General features: G+C 40.0%; 1 protein-coding gene across 1 annotated transcript; it reads left to right on the forward strand.

The window, feature by feature from the left end:
• The first annotated feature begins 221 nt into the window (after nt 1-221).
• On the forward strand, nt 222-13,862 carry PAX9 (paired box 9). The gene is made up of 4 exons (XM_037835188.1): nt 222-272; nt 319-1,051; nt 3,967-4,109; nt 12,700-13,862. The coding sequence occupies exons 1-4, from the start codon at nt 222-224 to the stop codon at nt 12,952-12,954; spliced, it is 1,182 nt and encodes a 393-aa protein (XP_037691116.1). The 3' UTR covers nt 12,955-13,862.
• The last annotated feature ends 1,411 nt before the right edge of the window (nt 13,863-15,273 follow it).

The following is a 15,273-nucleotide window of genomic DNA, read 5'->3' on the forward strand; positions in this document are numbered from 1 at the left end:
ACAAAACACCCTCTAGCTTCCTCTAGACCTTGTCTAATTGCGCGAGTCCCCAGGCGGGGCGCTGGGGATCGAGGGGGAGCAGTCCACGGACTTTAGCTCCGAGCAGGCGAGAAAGAGCCTTTGCAGGCGTCAAGACCGATTTCCCCGACAGTATCGAACACCTGGAGCGGCCCTGAGTCTCCCCCAGTTTACTTGTTTTTCGTGCCACTGGCACCGCGGGAATGAGGGAAGGGGCCGTACCGGACTGCGACAGCTTTGGGCCTTTTCACGAGGTTCGGGAACCGTATGATTTGGGGACAGACCCTGCCCTTGGTCCAGGATGGGTGGGTTCGCCCTGTTCCCGGACGCGCGCGGAGGCCGAGTGGCAGACGGCTGTCCCAAGCGGCGGGTGCGCTTCCCCGCGCGCCGTGTGTTCGTTTTGCAGAGCCAGCCTTCGGGGAGGTGAACCAGTTGGGAGGAGTGTTCGTGAACGGGAGGCCGCTGCCCAACGCCATCCGGCTTCGCATAGTGGAACTGGCCCAACTGGGCATCCGGCCGTGTGACATCAGCCGCCAGCTACGGGTCTCGCACGGCTGCGTCAGCAAGATCTTGGCGCGCTACAACGAGACTGGCTCGATCTTGCCGGGGGCTATCGGGGGTAGCAAGCCCCGGGTCACAACCCCCACCGTGGTGAAACACATCCGGACCTACAAGCAGAGAGATCCCGGCATCTTCGCCTGGGAGATCCGGGACCGCCTGCTTGCGGACGGCGTGTGCGACAAGTACAACGTGCCTTCGGTGAGCTCCATCAGCCGCATCCTGCGCAACAAGATCGGCAACCTGGCTCAGCAGAGCCACTACGACTCGTACAAGCAGCACCAACCAGCGCCGCAGCCCGCGCTGCCCTACAACCACATCTACTCTTACCCCAGCCCGATCACAGCGGCGGCCGCTAAAGTCCCCACGCCTCCCGGGGTGCCCGCCATCCCGGGCTCGGTGGCCATGCCTCGCACCTGGCCCTCTTCGCACTCTGTCACCGACATCCTGGGCATCCGCTCCATCGCCGACCAAGGTAAGGGCTCGGGGCCGGGGTGTGCTAGTATACAGTTCCCTACATCCTCCGCCCACCCCCACCCGCCCAGCAGTGGGGGTCCCGGTATCTGCGGCCTCCGGGCCTCTGTCCATCCCACCACCTGAGGCTTTTTCCTTTGGAAACGTAAGGAGTCCTCCCTGGGGGTGCCCTGATCTCATTAACTTGAAACTCATGCCCCTCGTTTCCTTGCCACACACAGTCTCCTGCCTCATCTCAAACTACCAGATCCATAACATCCCCCCACCCCCAACACATGTTTCGCATTTTCCACCCGCCCCCGCCCCCTGCGCCGTGGCAGCTCCAGCCCGGCTAGCTCTCTTGGAGAGAGCGGCCGGGGCCGGACTTGGGGCGCAGCCCGGAAGACCAGAGCAGGCGTGGGTCTGCGGGCTTCGGACTCCGCTGCGGGCAGCTTGCTCCCGTGTTAGATGAGGCTGCGAGTAGTGGAGCAAGCTGTGGAAATTGCAGCGTTCGCCTTCTTGGATTCTGGCAATCAGGCCAAATTTGCTCAGGCAGAAAGTTCAAATGTCACCTAATTGGTTTCATTCTTATGCTTCACTTCATTTTCCTCGGAAACAGAGGTCCAGAAGTTATTACTTGTAACTTGCATGTAGTTCATTCCGGGACTAATTTTCTGCTTTATTACTCCTCTCTCGATCTAATCGTTCTCTCTTTGCCTTAACACAATGAAATATATATCTTACAAGTGGCACCAACCACTGCGGTGATGGAAATAAAATGCAGGGCGATTCCATGCCGCCCTTTCTTCAGTCTTTCCAGCTTTACCCTGCGCCTGCCACTTTCCTAGGGGTTCCCTGGTCCATGGGAATGCGAACAGACATTTAGTTGCCCCTGCACGTTTTCGGCGGTGCTACCCCACTGTTTCTTTGCTTTCTCACCCCTGACCTAGCCGGGTCGCGAGCGTTTTTTTTTTGCGTGGTCAGAACGACTCCCCAAGCCCTCCTGCCCAGTTGGGCTTCCGCAGGAGACCCGAGTTTATTTTCTTTTACTGCGTTGTTAAAAATTGGCGTTAACTTCTTTCTTCGTAGGAAGAAAAGCAAGCCAAAATGCCCCAAACGCAGAATTCAAACAATGCAGAGATATACAGCTTACCTTATTAACTTCTCAGCCCAAAGTTGAAAAATCTCAGAGGAAAACTAAATAGGAAAGGGGAAAAACTTCCTTTAATTATTTCCTGCCTTTCTTGGTTGCCATCACATTGGCATAATTATCACTTTATTAAGTAATTAAAGTAGGGCCCTTGATTTCTCATCTTGTTTTTTGATTGTGAATTTACAAGTTCCTTCTAAGATCCTAGTTTTGTCTTATTTGGAGATGGTTGAGCTTTAGTTGGAGAGAGTTTGCCCTTGATTTATAGGATAAACTGACCTCGCTGACATTTAAAGGAAGCCCCTGTTCATGGGAAAGTGTGAGATCAGCAGAAACGGGGGCTCGCAGGGGGATCTCAATTTCTTAAGATAACTTCAGGCTTGTGCCACTGACTGCCTTTTGTCTGGGAAGGCAAAGAGAGACAGACAGTTCTGGGCCAAAACATAGTTTCCTGGTGCAAATAGGAATACAATCTAATTATTGGGAAGCGGAAGGCATAGCAAAAAAAGGCTGGCAGAATTGAAAAGAAAACCTTTCTTCCCTAGGGATCCTACAATCAGACCAAATGTCAGTTGGGAAACTATTGGATAATGGAGAGGAGCAATTCTTCATTCTGTATCTTGTTGATTCTGAATGCCAGCTTTAAATAACCTTGTTTCTGACTACTTTGTGAATATAACGCCTTCTACCAACTGATTGCCCCTTCGAAGCCCTGTGTCAGATGGAAGTACTTAAAATCAAGTTACAGTGGCTTTGTCAAACATGCTCTTCCAGCTATAGGTCACAGAGACAAAAATAGACTGCTGGTAGTCTTTCAATATCTTCCCCTTAAAATTACACTTGGTCTCATAAAGATGCCAGTGATTCAATATGCACAGCCCTAGGTGTCATGGTAATCGCTTTACACCATATAATTTTCTTTGTATCTCTATTAACAGAAAGGATAACTGAGGGCTTTACTCCTTTTGTTAACACTTAAGTCTACTTTCGTTTTCTCAATCTATTTCCTTTTCTTTCTTATATTAAAAAACGAAACAAAACACAAACCTCTCTCTATAACCCTGCCAATGCCACTCGTGGCATTTAGAGTGGCACCTGTAGGATTTATTTAATGAGTCATATGTACCTAACCTTGCATATTTAATGTGTAAAGATATAGCATCAAGCATAGTCGTATGCATACCCAGGACAGAAACCTAATCACATATTTTGCATGTATATTGTGGGCATCATTTAGTTATTTGTTTGCAAAGGACTTTGTAGGTCTTTTGTTCCATCTGTTTACACAACTACCAGAGCCCGACAGCGCAGTGAGCATTTTTCTGGATGTCTCTGTGCAGCAACACAGGCACCCATAGGCCAGGACTCTCCTCTCTCTTTCCAGCCCGCACCAGTCCCAGATCTTTGTCTACCGCCAGTCGGCCCTGGTTAGGATTGGGGGCACAACAATGCATCCAACCTCTGGGCTCTTTCCCCGGTTTGGGAAAACGCTCAGGTTTCTTCCACTCATTTTCCCGGGGGAGCGAGGAAGGGAGGAGAAAATCAGAGGCCTGTTGAGAAAGAAAAAATTAACTTCCCGCAGGCGTGGGTGAAAGAACTTGGCGAGGCCTACTCTGAGAAGTGTAAAAATCCACCCAGGCCCTGGGCTGGAAGCAGAGGAGGCCGCGGCTGGACCCAGTGCTAGCGGGAGTTGGAGAGCAAGGGGCTGACGCGAGGTCGGAGCCCTTGCGCTCTCCGGAGAAGGCGCGTGTTGAGCCTCCAGCCTGACGCCTTCTCCTCGTCCCCAGGAGTGAGCGACAGCTCCCCCTACCACAGCCCCAAGGTGGAGGAGTGGAGCAGCCTAGGCCGCAACAATTTCCCTCCCGCCGCCCCGCACGCGGTGAACGGGCTGGAGAAGGGAGCGTTGGAGCAGGAAGCCAAGTACGGTCAGGTGAGGAGGCAAGGGCCGGGCCGGGTGGGAAGGCGCGCGGTCCCTCCGTGGCCTGGGACGCGGCGGCGAGCGGGCCCCGCGTGGCGGCGGGGTTTGGGGTGAAGGAGGACTTAGATTCCTTTCTGAGCCTCGAACGAGGGAAAGGTCAGGCCGATGACCGGTCGCTGCCACGAGGGCGGGGACAAAGGATCCTCCCCGTGGCGCACTGGGGGCCTCCGGAGGCGGCTCTGCCAGGCGCGGGCCAGGGAAGTTCCTTTAGGTCTGAATGGCCTCTGGAGGCGCCGGGAGACCGCTCCTGAAGCCCTTTCGGCTGGGTGGACCAGGGCTATAGTTAACCAAAGAAAGAGCGAAAGACCTCCGGAGCTTCCCGGGTTCTCAAATTAGCTCTGGCGGGAGCAGCCTCCTATGGCTCCGACCCTCGCAAGACGCACGCCCCAAAGTCGGGGAGCTGCGGAGACCGCGGGGTCCTCACGCCTGGACATTTCCCACGTGGCTTGTCCAGAGGGGCAACAAGATAAACTTATTAAAGTCACCGTTTTCCGATAAACGGTCACGTCGTAGTCTCCCAAGGGAGGTCAGTGAGAAAACTTAAAATTACGCCGACTGGCTGTGGACCGCTTAAATTTTCTTCCCCCTTCGTCCCTTCCCAACTCTCCAAAAAAAATTATTCAAACACCGTGTTTTTCTCCTGAGGAAATCTAGGCAATCACCACCACAAAAGCTCGAGAGTCTGAATTCATCACCACGTCAAAGTCCGGAGTTCAAAACGCTAAAAAAAAAACGAAACTTAAGGCATTAAAAATTTTCCCCAGTGGGTTTGCAGATTTCTTTATTGTGTTAATATACAGTCAGTATACTTTTAGTACCTCTTCCAAGGCAAATTGGCCATCACAGAAACCTAGGAGCAAGGGGAGAGTTCCTTTCTTTACTAATGCTGAGAAATCCTAAGAAAGTATGTCGTTTTCTTTTACAAAAGAGCCAGTAAATCCTAAAGAAGAGTCGGTAGAGTACATTGGTTAGGACTCCCACCCCCTGCCTCTTAAGCAAGTTATTTAACCTTTACATCATCTGTAAAATGAGGAAATAATAGTCCCAACCTCAAGAGATGTTGTGAGGATTCAGTGAGACAATGCAACCATATGGCACACAGTAAGCATTCATTAAATATTACCTGTGGTTATAAATGGAGGTTAGAAATTGACTTTTAATAGCAAACAATTTTTATCAGAATAATACTTTGTTCAGAGAGCTCAGTGAAAAAGTGTCAAGGAATTTTGTTATAAACGATTGGATGTATCTAAAGCACACAGCAGAGTAGCAAGAATTTAATAGGTGCTCAGTAATTTTTATTAGGTCATCATTTCTTAGAATAACATCCTGACATATAGGCTTCAAAAATAATTCCAAATCCCACATGTGGTTGATGAACCCAGTTTGTCTCATAGTCCAAAAATATTTTATAATTGTTTTCAATTTTGCTTCCTTGAATTATAGTTCTAGATTTTTAACTTGTTTAGAAATGTTAATCTATGCAAACTCAAAACTAAACTGGTAAAAATTTAAATAAAATAAACAATTTAAAACATTGTTCAAATACTTTATATGTTCTGAACTTTAAAAATCTATTACATTTTATATTCTGAATATCATATCACTAAATTCTCAGATTTAAAAAAAATCAAGTAATTAAAAGAAATAAATGGTCAAATATTGCTCTAAATACTTAAGAGAACAAGTTGAATTTTTTTACCCAGAAGAAAAAGTTGATTTATATTAAACTTATGTTTGAAAATTTCTTAATCGCAACATTAAGGTAATTCAAATAATGTAATTTTGAAAACACTGAAAAGCTTGTAAGCATAATGGAAATTAGAAGATACTCTATTATAATTATCAAAATAGTGCTTGGTCCTGAAGTTGTTTTAGGTAGGCACATAAACCTAGACTGTGTCATTTTGTGAGCAATGTTGGAATTTTGACACTGATTTCCTTGGGGACAAAATTATGTATTAATAAAACAAACATGAAAAGGTAAGGTGTGTTGCATATTTATGTGCATTTCTCTTAGCAATATTCAAAGGGCAGCTTTATTTTTTAAAGTTCTTCAAAACATTATCAGTATATTCCAACCAAAACATAAACTCAGATAATGTTTTTTCCTCCATTTGTACTATGAACAAACTTTGAGGGTCTTTGGTAAACAAACAATTCTCAAAATTTTTGCACATATTTTCAAGGCATTTATGATTGTTAATATATAGTTCAGTATTATATGATACCAGTTTCACTTTAGCATATAAAGGGAGAAATTGAGAATTCAGAGTCATAGGGCGTAGAGCATAATATTTTCCCAGAAGACACCTGTAAAATTACCAAAGGGGCTGAATTGACAACTGATTATAGGAACCTATTGATTACTGTAATCTAGTGCTACTGTTTTACTATAGAGAAAGATGCCTGATTCTTAGTAATTAGTACCTTATGCACATTTCAGCTATATACATGCTTATCTTTTAATTTTGAGACATTCATTTAGAATACCAAACTTGTCTTAAACTTTATATTACACTGTGATTGATATAGTGCCATTCAAAAGTCCTCTGGGGAAAGATGAAAAATATTTACTTATTTTGTTTTTTTTTTTTCTCCCGCATTTAATATTGGTTTAGAAATCCTTGATCTCATCTAATTCTAAATGGCAACAATGTTCTCTAGTTCCTAATGGCTGGTTCTCTTCTGTTGAATGCATAAAACCCCTATTGAACACAATTGCATGGCAGAAGAACATTCTACTGTATAGAGAAACAGGGTTAGAATATATCTACTCATTTACATGTTACTTAACAAATTGATGCTACATTTTATTTAAACAGTTTATAAATAGTTGTATAGTTCTTGAACAATTTTCTACAATTGGGCATACTTTTTCAGGAAAAATAAATTGTATATCTGGTACTGTACTTAAGAATAATCTGAATGTTAGATTTATAAATGTTGAATATCTTCATTTTTGGTAGCATATGGTAACTCAGGCAGCAAATTTAATATATCATTAGCTACAAATTGACATGTCAGAAATGGAGAATAGCCTATAAATACTTGAATTTGAAAAATACCTGCATACTTTAGAAAAAGTAAGTTCTGTGTTAAATTGTGAAAAAAATTGAATTTATTGACATAAACTAACCCCCAAACCCTTACTAATCACAATCACGAATGCAATTTTATAGTGCATTATTTTAAAAACTGGCTATCCTTGTAGACACATTGGTCTTGTGAAAATATAAATGAACCTGCACTGAACTTTTCTTCGTATCAGACAAAGTTAATAATTTGGTGTTAAGTAATTTATAATTTAAAAGAGAATGAAATCTTAGGTGACTGTTAATAGTGTTTGAAATTAATAATGTTAGCTGTTATAACAAATATATTTTGACTTGGTTAACTTAACCAGTGGTGTTTTAAAACAAAATTAATGGTTACATATCAGTAAAATGTGTCAAATAAAATATTAACAAAAAGGTAATTAAAATTTTAGACATACATTAATTTTAATAACATTTTGGAAACACATACATTTAGAAAAAGTTTTTTAAAAAGCAGCTCCCTGTTCCTCAGAGACATTTAGATCTTTAATGTGGTAACTAAGCAAAATTAAGATCCTTTTGGATGAATGTTGAAACCATATTTACAACCGTCCTTTCATTTTATCAGATTTGTTTTTAACAGTTCATTGCATAATGAATTAAGAAAGGAAGAATGACAGAAAAATGATTTTACACAAAAGGACAGAAAATCTTGTTTATTTTCAGATCCAAATCTTTATCTGACTTACAATATTGAAATTGAAATTCTAGGTGAAGCACATCTCTATTTGTGGCTAAATCTACTTTATTACATAGCCATGGTAAATTCATTTTATCATAAGGGGAGGACCATGTAGAACTGGTGGGTGTGAAAGATTTGGGGTAGAGGACCTGGCACTGTAATTTGTATTTTCTTCAAGAGAGAAAATGGTGAGTAGATTATTCCCAGAATTTAAAGGATAGTCTATAATCTCTGATTGCCAGATGGTTGTCATACCAGTTTTTTTTTTCGTGGTCACAAGTGTTTGGATACTAATGCATTTCCGTAGTCTCTGGGGGGTGGGGGGTGGGGTGGGGAATAAACGGAACCATAAGTTAAATAATGAAATGGCTAGGTTAGAAGTTTTATTTACTCTTTTCAACAGCTTTGTTCCTTTTGCTTGCTTAAAGTATAATGCTTGTTCTGTGATAAAGGGTGGCTAGATTTTTTATTTTTATTTTTAAAGCAAGTGTATCACATCTTTTTTTTTTTTACAAACCTGCACTCAGTTAGGTTTACAAATGTTTATGAAATAACAATGATGTGTCCCATCTTGTGGGAATACTAGATGATTAAGGCGAGTCCCTGTCCTCAAACAGTTTATTATCTAGCCCTCTGCCAAAACAGCCTCTCAACATATTCACTCAAGTTATTTTCTGAAAGCTGGCAAGTCGACATTTCTAACATTTTAGAACAAGTCAAATGAAAACTCCTACTCATATTCATTCTGGCAATAACCTTTATTAGAAATACATTGCATCTCATGTATTTTTTTCCAGACAATTTCCTTTAATGTCAGTGGAATGAAGTGTGTCTTTTTCTAAGAAATTCTCAACAAAGCAAGGAACTTATTTTTTCCAGGGTATGCAATTCGGTCTATTGTACTTTGTATTAGTAAATCTCCTTCTCAATATTAGGTAGAATATAGTTCAGGTCAGTGAGGACCCTTGCACAGTCTTTAGAGGAAAGAATTCTCATAGGCTTTAATGGAAGATCCACATGAAAAAAGGGGTTGATGGATTGAACCCTTTATATTTATGGAATTTTTAGGTAAAGTCATTTTCATAAATGAGCTTTCCATTACATGCCCATTGCTGGGGTTTCATTTGGAAAATTTATTTACTCTTCCCTTGGGATTCCATATGATGGTTGATTTATAAATAATATTTACAATCCAATTAAATAGAGTAATTTGGCATGTTTGCTCCCACTATATTTATGGTGTACATTTGGTAGTCTCTACTCAGCCTAACTAGCTTTTCAGATTAATTACATGCCCTTCACTGAAAACATTAAACAGATTTGGGAAGTTTAAGTCATGTACTCTTTTACTGGAAAGAATAAACAAACATTAGTGCTACCTGTAGTTGTTTTCCTTTGCAGTGGAAAATTTTACTTCCAATGATTGCTTCATAAATAACAATTATTTTGTCCAGTAGAGATTTATATATTTTACTAATGCCATGTTTCAAAATTAATAGTGAGAAAATTGTTGTGTTTATTGAGTTACCAGAATGAATGGACAGTGAAGGTGCAAGAGACAGGTATATTTTAAAGCACATATGTTATCTCATCTTGCTTACACTATTTTTCTAAATTCCTAAATCTGAACTTTAAAAAGAAAAACTAAAATTAAAGGCAAACTTTTTTTTCCCAAAAACTAGCTCAGAAGTTAACCTGAGGGAAAGCTAAGGGCTATTTTTATACTGTTTAAGGTTCAAGATTTCTATCCTGTCTTTTTTTTTTTTTCAGCAAACTCTTTAGCCTTCCCTTGCCTTTTTCTACAATATGAGGCTAATCCTCTCAGAGCTTCCTTCCAACTTTTCCTTCCTGCAATACAGAGAGGGGTTACATCAGGAAAATGATCCTAAATACTTTGTGAATTTTAGAGAATGTTGAAATATTTAATACTAATTAATGAGAATAATAATATCAAAGCAAGTTTGGTGCCTTAAGTATGAGAAATGAGGCAAATATGGAAGAAATTAGTAATAGTTTTTACACTTGAGAAATGAATGTAGTCATGGAATAAGTAAGCCAGTGAAGATAATGCAGGCCTAAATCCAATGTTCTGCCTCCCCCTAAATGCCAGGAGAGTTGCCTAAGATGAAAGATGGATTCAGTGTGGTTTCTCAGAAGAACATATTCTAGGAGGAATATCTCTGGGCAAAAAGTATTGGGTCCATGTAAGGGGATTGGTGACATTGCAGTAGAAAGCTGAAGAGCCCCAAAGAAAGGGGGCACATTGAGAAGCAGTAAGAGAGATTCCGAAGGCAAGAGTGTAAGGAGAGGAAAGGGAAAATGATCAAGCAAGTATTTCAGAGAGAACTACAATTTTGGGTGATAGAAAAAAATACAAAGAAAAAAGAATGGGTAGGAAAAATTAAGTTGTGATAAAATATGGAACTCCCCAACAGGTTTTCAGAACATTGTTTCTGTCACATATAATATTACATCTTTTAATCGTATGCACTTGTAATTATTTTAAAATTAATGTTAACCTCCCCATTTTCTTATTATTCTTATTTTTAAATTCTTGGTATGCACTGCTGTCAATAGTATAAAATACTAATTAATGCTAGAATGGATGGGACCAAATACAGAGATGAACACCTGATTCCTTTCGAAACTAATTTCCTATAGGTTATTGGGGGAAAAAAACTAAATAAAAATGTTCAGAACTATAATCTCTATGCAATGCAGATTTCTTCTGCAATTTGATAATTGCAGATAATTCGATAATTCTTTATTTCTACACTCATCTCCTAAGAGTCTTAAAGTGTGTCTCCTTTAAGGAGAGAAGAAATGAGCCATTCTCAAAAGAGGGGGAAAAGAGATTTTTGGGGATAAGAAACAGAGTGAGGATCTACAAATGAGAATCAGGTTGTAGAAGAGGAAAACATCTTTTATGAGAAATTATCTCAAAAGATGCTTTAGTTTGAGACTAAATTGTGTCTATCTTTTAATTGTCCAAGAAAATCAGCATGAAAATGCTAACTAGGACCCAGCATCAGCCAGGGGTGATAAATTTTTTTAACATATGACCATTGACTTGCTATCTGGCCTTGGGTAAATGGCTAAATTCCTTCACCTATATTCATGTGTATAAAAAGAAGTTAAGATTTCATTTGTATTCAGTGATGAGATGCAATGGCTTCTTTGTTAAAAATTACAGCATAACCTTTTGGGACCCTTGAAATACATTTTAATTTCAATTGAATATTGTGTTGTACACATTATATATTATCCTGTAATTATTATAAATCCAAAAATTTATAACAAGCTATAATTCATTAATTCTCATTATTCAGTAAATATTTTGGGTATTTCTTGGCGCCTGTGACATAGGAAATACTCAGGAAACCTTAAGGTGTGTGATCTTATAGACCAAGGAAACAGGTTAACCCCTCTACTATTATTCTTATTTTGTCAGAAATCCTTGAGTCATTCTGCAACCTACTTATCTATTCTGCTTTAAAAATACAGTTTTTGAGACCTCATTATTGCATCATGGATGAGTGAAAATATTAACCAAATAAATTAAATTAGAAAACAGTTTGTTGCAATTGAATTTGAGAAAGTATCTAATTAACATATGTCTAACTTACCTAATTCTGAAGATTAAAATGTTTTCCTAGTAGTTATCCTATTCCTTACATCATGCTTTCACCAGAAACTACATTTATATGTTATTTCATGCACACCACTACCAGGAAACAGGATTTACTCTTTATTCCTGAATAATGCAGAAGTTGAGGAGAAAAATTAAGTTGTTTGAAGAAGGATGCCGAGTGTTCATGCCAGAATCAGGATTAGAAATCAGGGTGTTTTTGATGTTGTTAATAGTAACGATACCAACAGTAATTTATCAGATGCCAAGAGAGCACTGGTTTCCAGGGAGGCTTGCCTGCCAGCACTGCTGTATTTTGTTTGCAAACTAAGATTTTACATTTAAATTCGTTTCAAGAGATTTATTCATGTGGCTTTTAAAATTCACATCACAGGAACCAAAAACTTCACAAGCAAATTGTCCGATTTCAAAATAATGCATATGCAGTTCATTTATATTCGGATAGAAGGTTTCCTTTATGATAAAATAGCTCAGTCTGGAAAAAATATCCCCAATCTTCATCAAAAGCTCTTCCAAGACAAACTGCCTGGTTTTGCATGTCCTTTGTCCAACAGGCATTTTCAACATGACATTTAAAAATGTGGCCCATATTTTATTTAACAAAGGTAGGGCTCATTTTGAGTTTCTACTGTGATGGCCCACAGTCTGCGTCCTTCTTCCCTGGAAATCAAAGCTACGCCAGGCCCTTCACAAATGCCTCAACAAAAGAGCCAAATAAAACCCAAGTACAGGGAAGGTTGACAAAAGGCAGTGTGTATAGCTAAGCACATTATATGAGTGTTTAATCATTATTTCTTCTTTCTTCATCCTGCGTCTCCTTCCTATAATTTCAAATGGCAAAAGCAAATACCTTAAATTTTCTTGTTGCCTCCTCAAAATCTTTGTGAAAAGAATAATATCTTGCCTTTTGGCATTATGTTTGTTTCGGTAGCAAGACTGTGAGTGCCTCTGGAATATAATTAAGGTCAAATCCAGAAACAAAATCAGAAAGCAGAGTCTGAACATGATTAGCTTACTCAGGACTTGCATTCTGCTTCTTCCTAAGAACCTGTGAAAAGTCAACTACCTTAAAGTGATTATTTTTCACCTCTTCTCTCTCCCTGCTCCTCTCAGGCACCAAATGGTCTCCCAGCTGTGAGCAGTTTTGTGTCAGCATCCAGCATGGCTCCTTACCCTACCCCGGCCCAAGTGTCGCCTTATATGACCTACAGCGCTGCTCCTTCTGGTTACGTTGCTGGACCGGGGTGGCAACATGCCGGCGGCACCCCACTTTCCCCCCACAACTGTGACATTCCCGCGTCGCTGGCGTTCAAGGGAATGCAGGCAGCCAGAGAAGGTAGTCACTCTGTCACGGCCTCCGCGCTCTGATGGGAAATTCCACCTCCGGCAGCTTTACCCGGGTCTCCCCCTTTCAGCACTTCCCCTCTCCCCAGGTCTCAGACCCCACCCCTCCTGCCCCGAGAGCTGACTTTACAGACTCACCTCCTTTGTGCTGATGACACTTAAATATTTCTTGCCACAGCTCCTCTCTCACAGGAAACCTGACATGACTTTAGGATTTAAAAACAAGAGCAACGCTAACAATTGAATGAGACATTTGGGTTACCCACACACTGTTTTAACGTAGTGAAGAAACCTGCACCCCTCAAAGGGCTTAAGGAACTTTTAAAACTAGTCTTTGGTAAAACCACACATGTATATTTATTCTAAATCAACCTGAACTTTTGAAACGTGCAATTGTTGAGATTTTGCAAACTCAATAAAGGGAAATATGTATAGAGAAAAGGCATGCTACACCCTCTAATCAAACAAGGTAACCAACTAAGCCTTAATTTGTCATTAGGAAACCAATCAATAATTGACTTGTTCCAGTGATCCATTGTTTATTTTTAAGAGATGACCTATTTTGTTGAAAAATATATACAGAATCTAATCAATGTCTGAATTTAGCTCTTCCTGGTGTTTTGACTTGGTTCCAAATACAATAATGTTTATATTTTCTGTTAGTTTGTAAATATGGACTCTGGATGACATTTGTGTTTTCATTTTACAGAACATCCTTTTCCCCCCACCTCCCTGAGATATAGTTTTCATCTTTTTTGCAAAGGTGACTTTCTGGCGACGTCTTTTTCTCTGTTTGGTGGTGGGTTGCTCGGGCTCCTAGACCTGGGTTTGCCCCTTAATTTTGTGTGTGCAGTGAAGGCTTCAAACATCTCATGAAGGACATTTTCTTTCTACAGCAGAGGACTCAAAAAAACAAAAAAACAAAAAACAGAAAAAAACACGCAACATTCCCACTTTTGTGTCCTAATCAAACAACACACATGCCAAACACATAAAGACAAGAGGTTGGAAAAGATCTGAACAAGAAGGCTCTAAAGGAAGTCACTTAGAAACTTAAGTTTAATGTGAAATGCTTTGCAAAAGACACTTAAAATGAACTTTTTGTTAAGAAAACCACTGTGAAACGAAATTGTACTGTTTTGTTGGCTTACCTGTGTGTTCAGCAATCTCAACCCGAAATCATGTTGTAATTTAAGAAAAATTCTGCTCCAATGAATGTAAAAATGGCTTGCTGTGAAGTTTACATTGTTGTTCAGAAGCATGTTTCACGTATAGGTAAACTGGTGGTGGTATTAGAAATACAAATGCTATTTAATTTTACCAAATTCCCTTTATTCATTTCTGGAGTTACAGGACACAGTTTAACTGATAAATCTTTCCAGACCAATTTATTTTTCCCTTTAACGTTAATAATAGAGCCGTGGGATATATGTGTGTGTGAGCGTGCAATTATGTGTTGTATTTTAAAACAATTGATTTTCTTGGGCGAATTCTACAGTTCTTATATCTTCTGTTTAGAAATTTGTTCTTTTCTTGGCAATATAGGCTTGAAAATACATTTTAAAAATTGGTACAATGCATCTATTGGAATATTAATATATTGTGTTCTTTGGGGTATTAATTCTGTGCAATAACTAAAGGGGCACATCACTAGATATGGATGTTAGAGATGCATTCATTACTTGATTTTTATTTCTTCCTATCTGTGCTGTGCACAGCCAACGTGGCAATCCAGTTCCACCACATTGGTTTCATGGCTTCATTTAAAACTCAGATGGCTAGATTAGCTAGAGAGGTTTTCAAATCACCAGGATATAAACAGTAAGCAGATTTCTGACACACAAGTTATGTTCAAGGGACTGCTTTTTTCAAGCAGCAGATATCTTTTGGAGAGCTTTGAACTGCATTTATTTCTAAAGCAACTGAAATACAGTGCTACAAACAGAGGATTATAACTTGAGCAGAATAAGCAGAAGGAGCAGATGAACTCTCAGGGCCATACTCTACCTTTGATCTTGTAAAACTCCATTGACATCTGGAGTTCCCAGTCTGGTGAAAAATGAGACTATAAATCAAATGGAGCAAAGGTATCAGTTCAATATTTTGGTGGAGATTTTAAAACTATATCGTACAGGGACTCTCCTGCTATCCAGAAAATCTGACATAAAGTACAGAATTATTCCTTTTCAAATGTTTTACGGTGGCTCTAGAGGCCTTTTAAAAATCTCAATTGTTTGTATGGAAACACAACTAAATGTTATTTTCTTTATCTAAATTAAGAAATATCTTGCTATTGTGATATTTATATATTTTTTCTGGTTCTTGTATTTTAAAAAATCTATT

This window comes from Choloepus didactylus, chromosome 4 (genome assembly GCF_015220235.1).
Source record: "Choloepus didactylus isolate mChoDid1 chromosome 4, mChoDid1.pri, whole genome shotgun sequence".
NCBI lineage: Eukaryota > Metazoa > Chordata > Mammalia > Pilosa > Megalonychidae > Choloepus > Choloepus didactylus.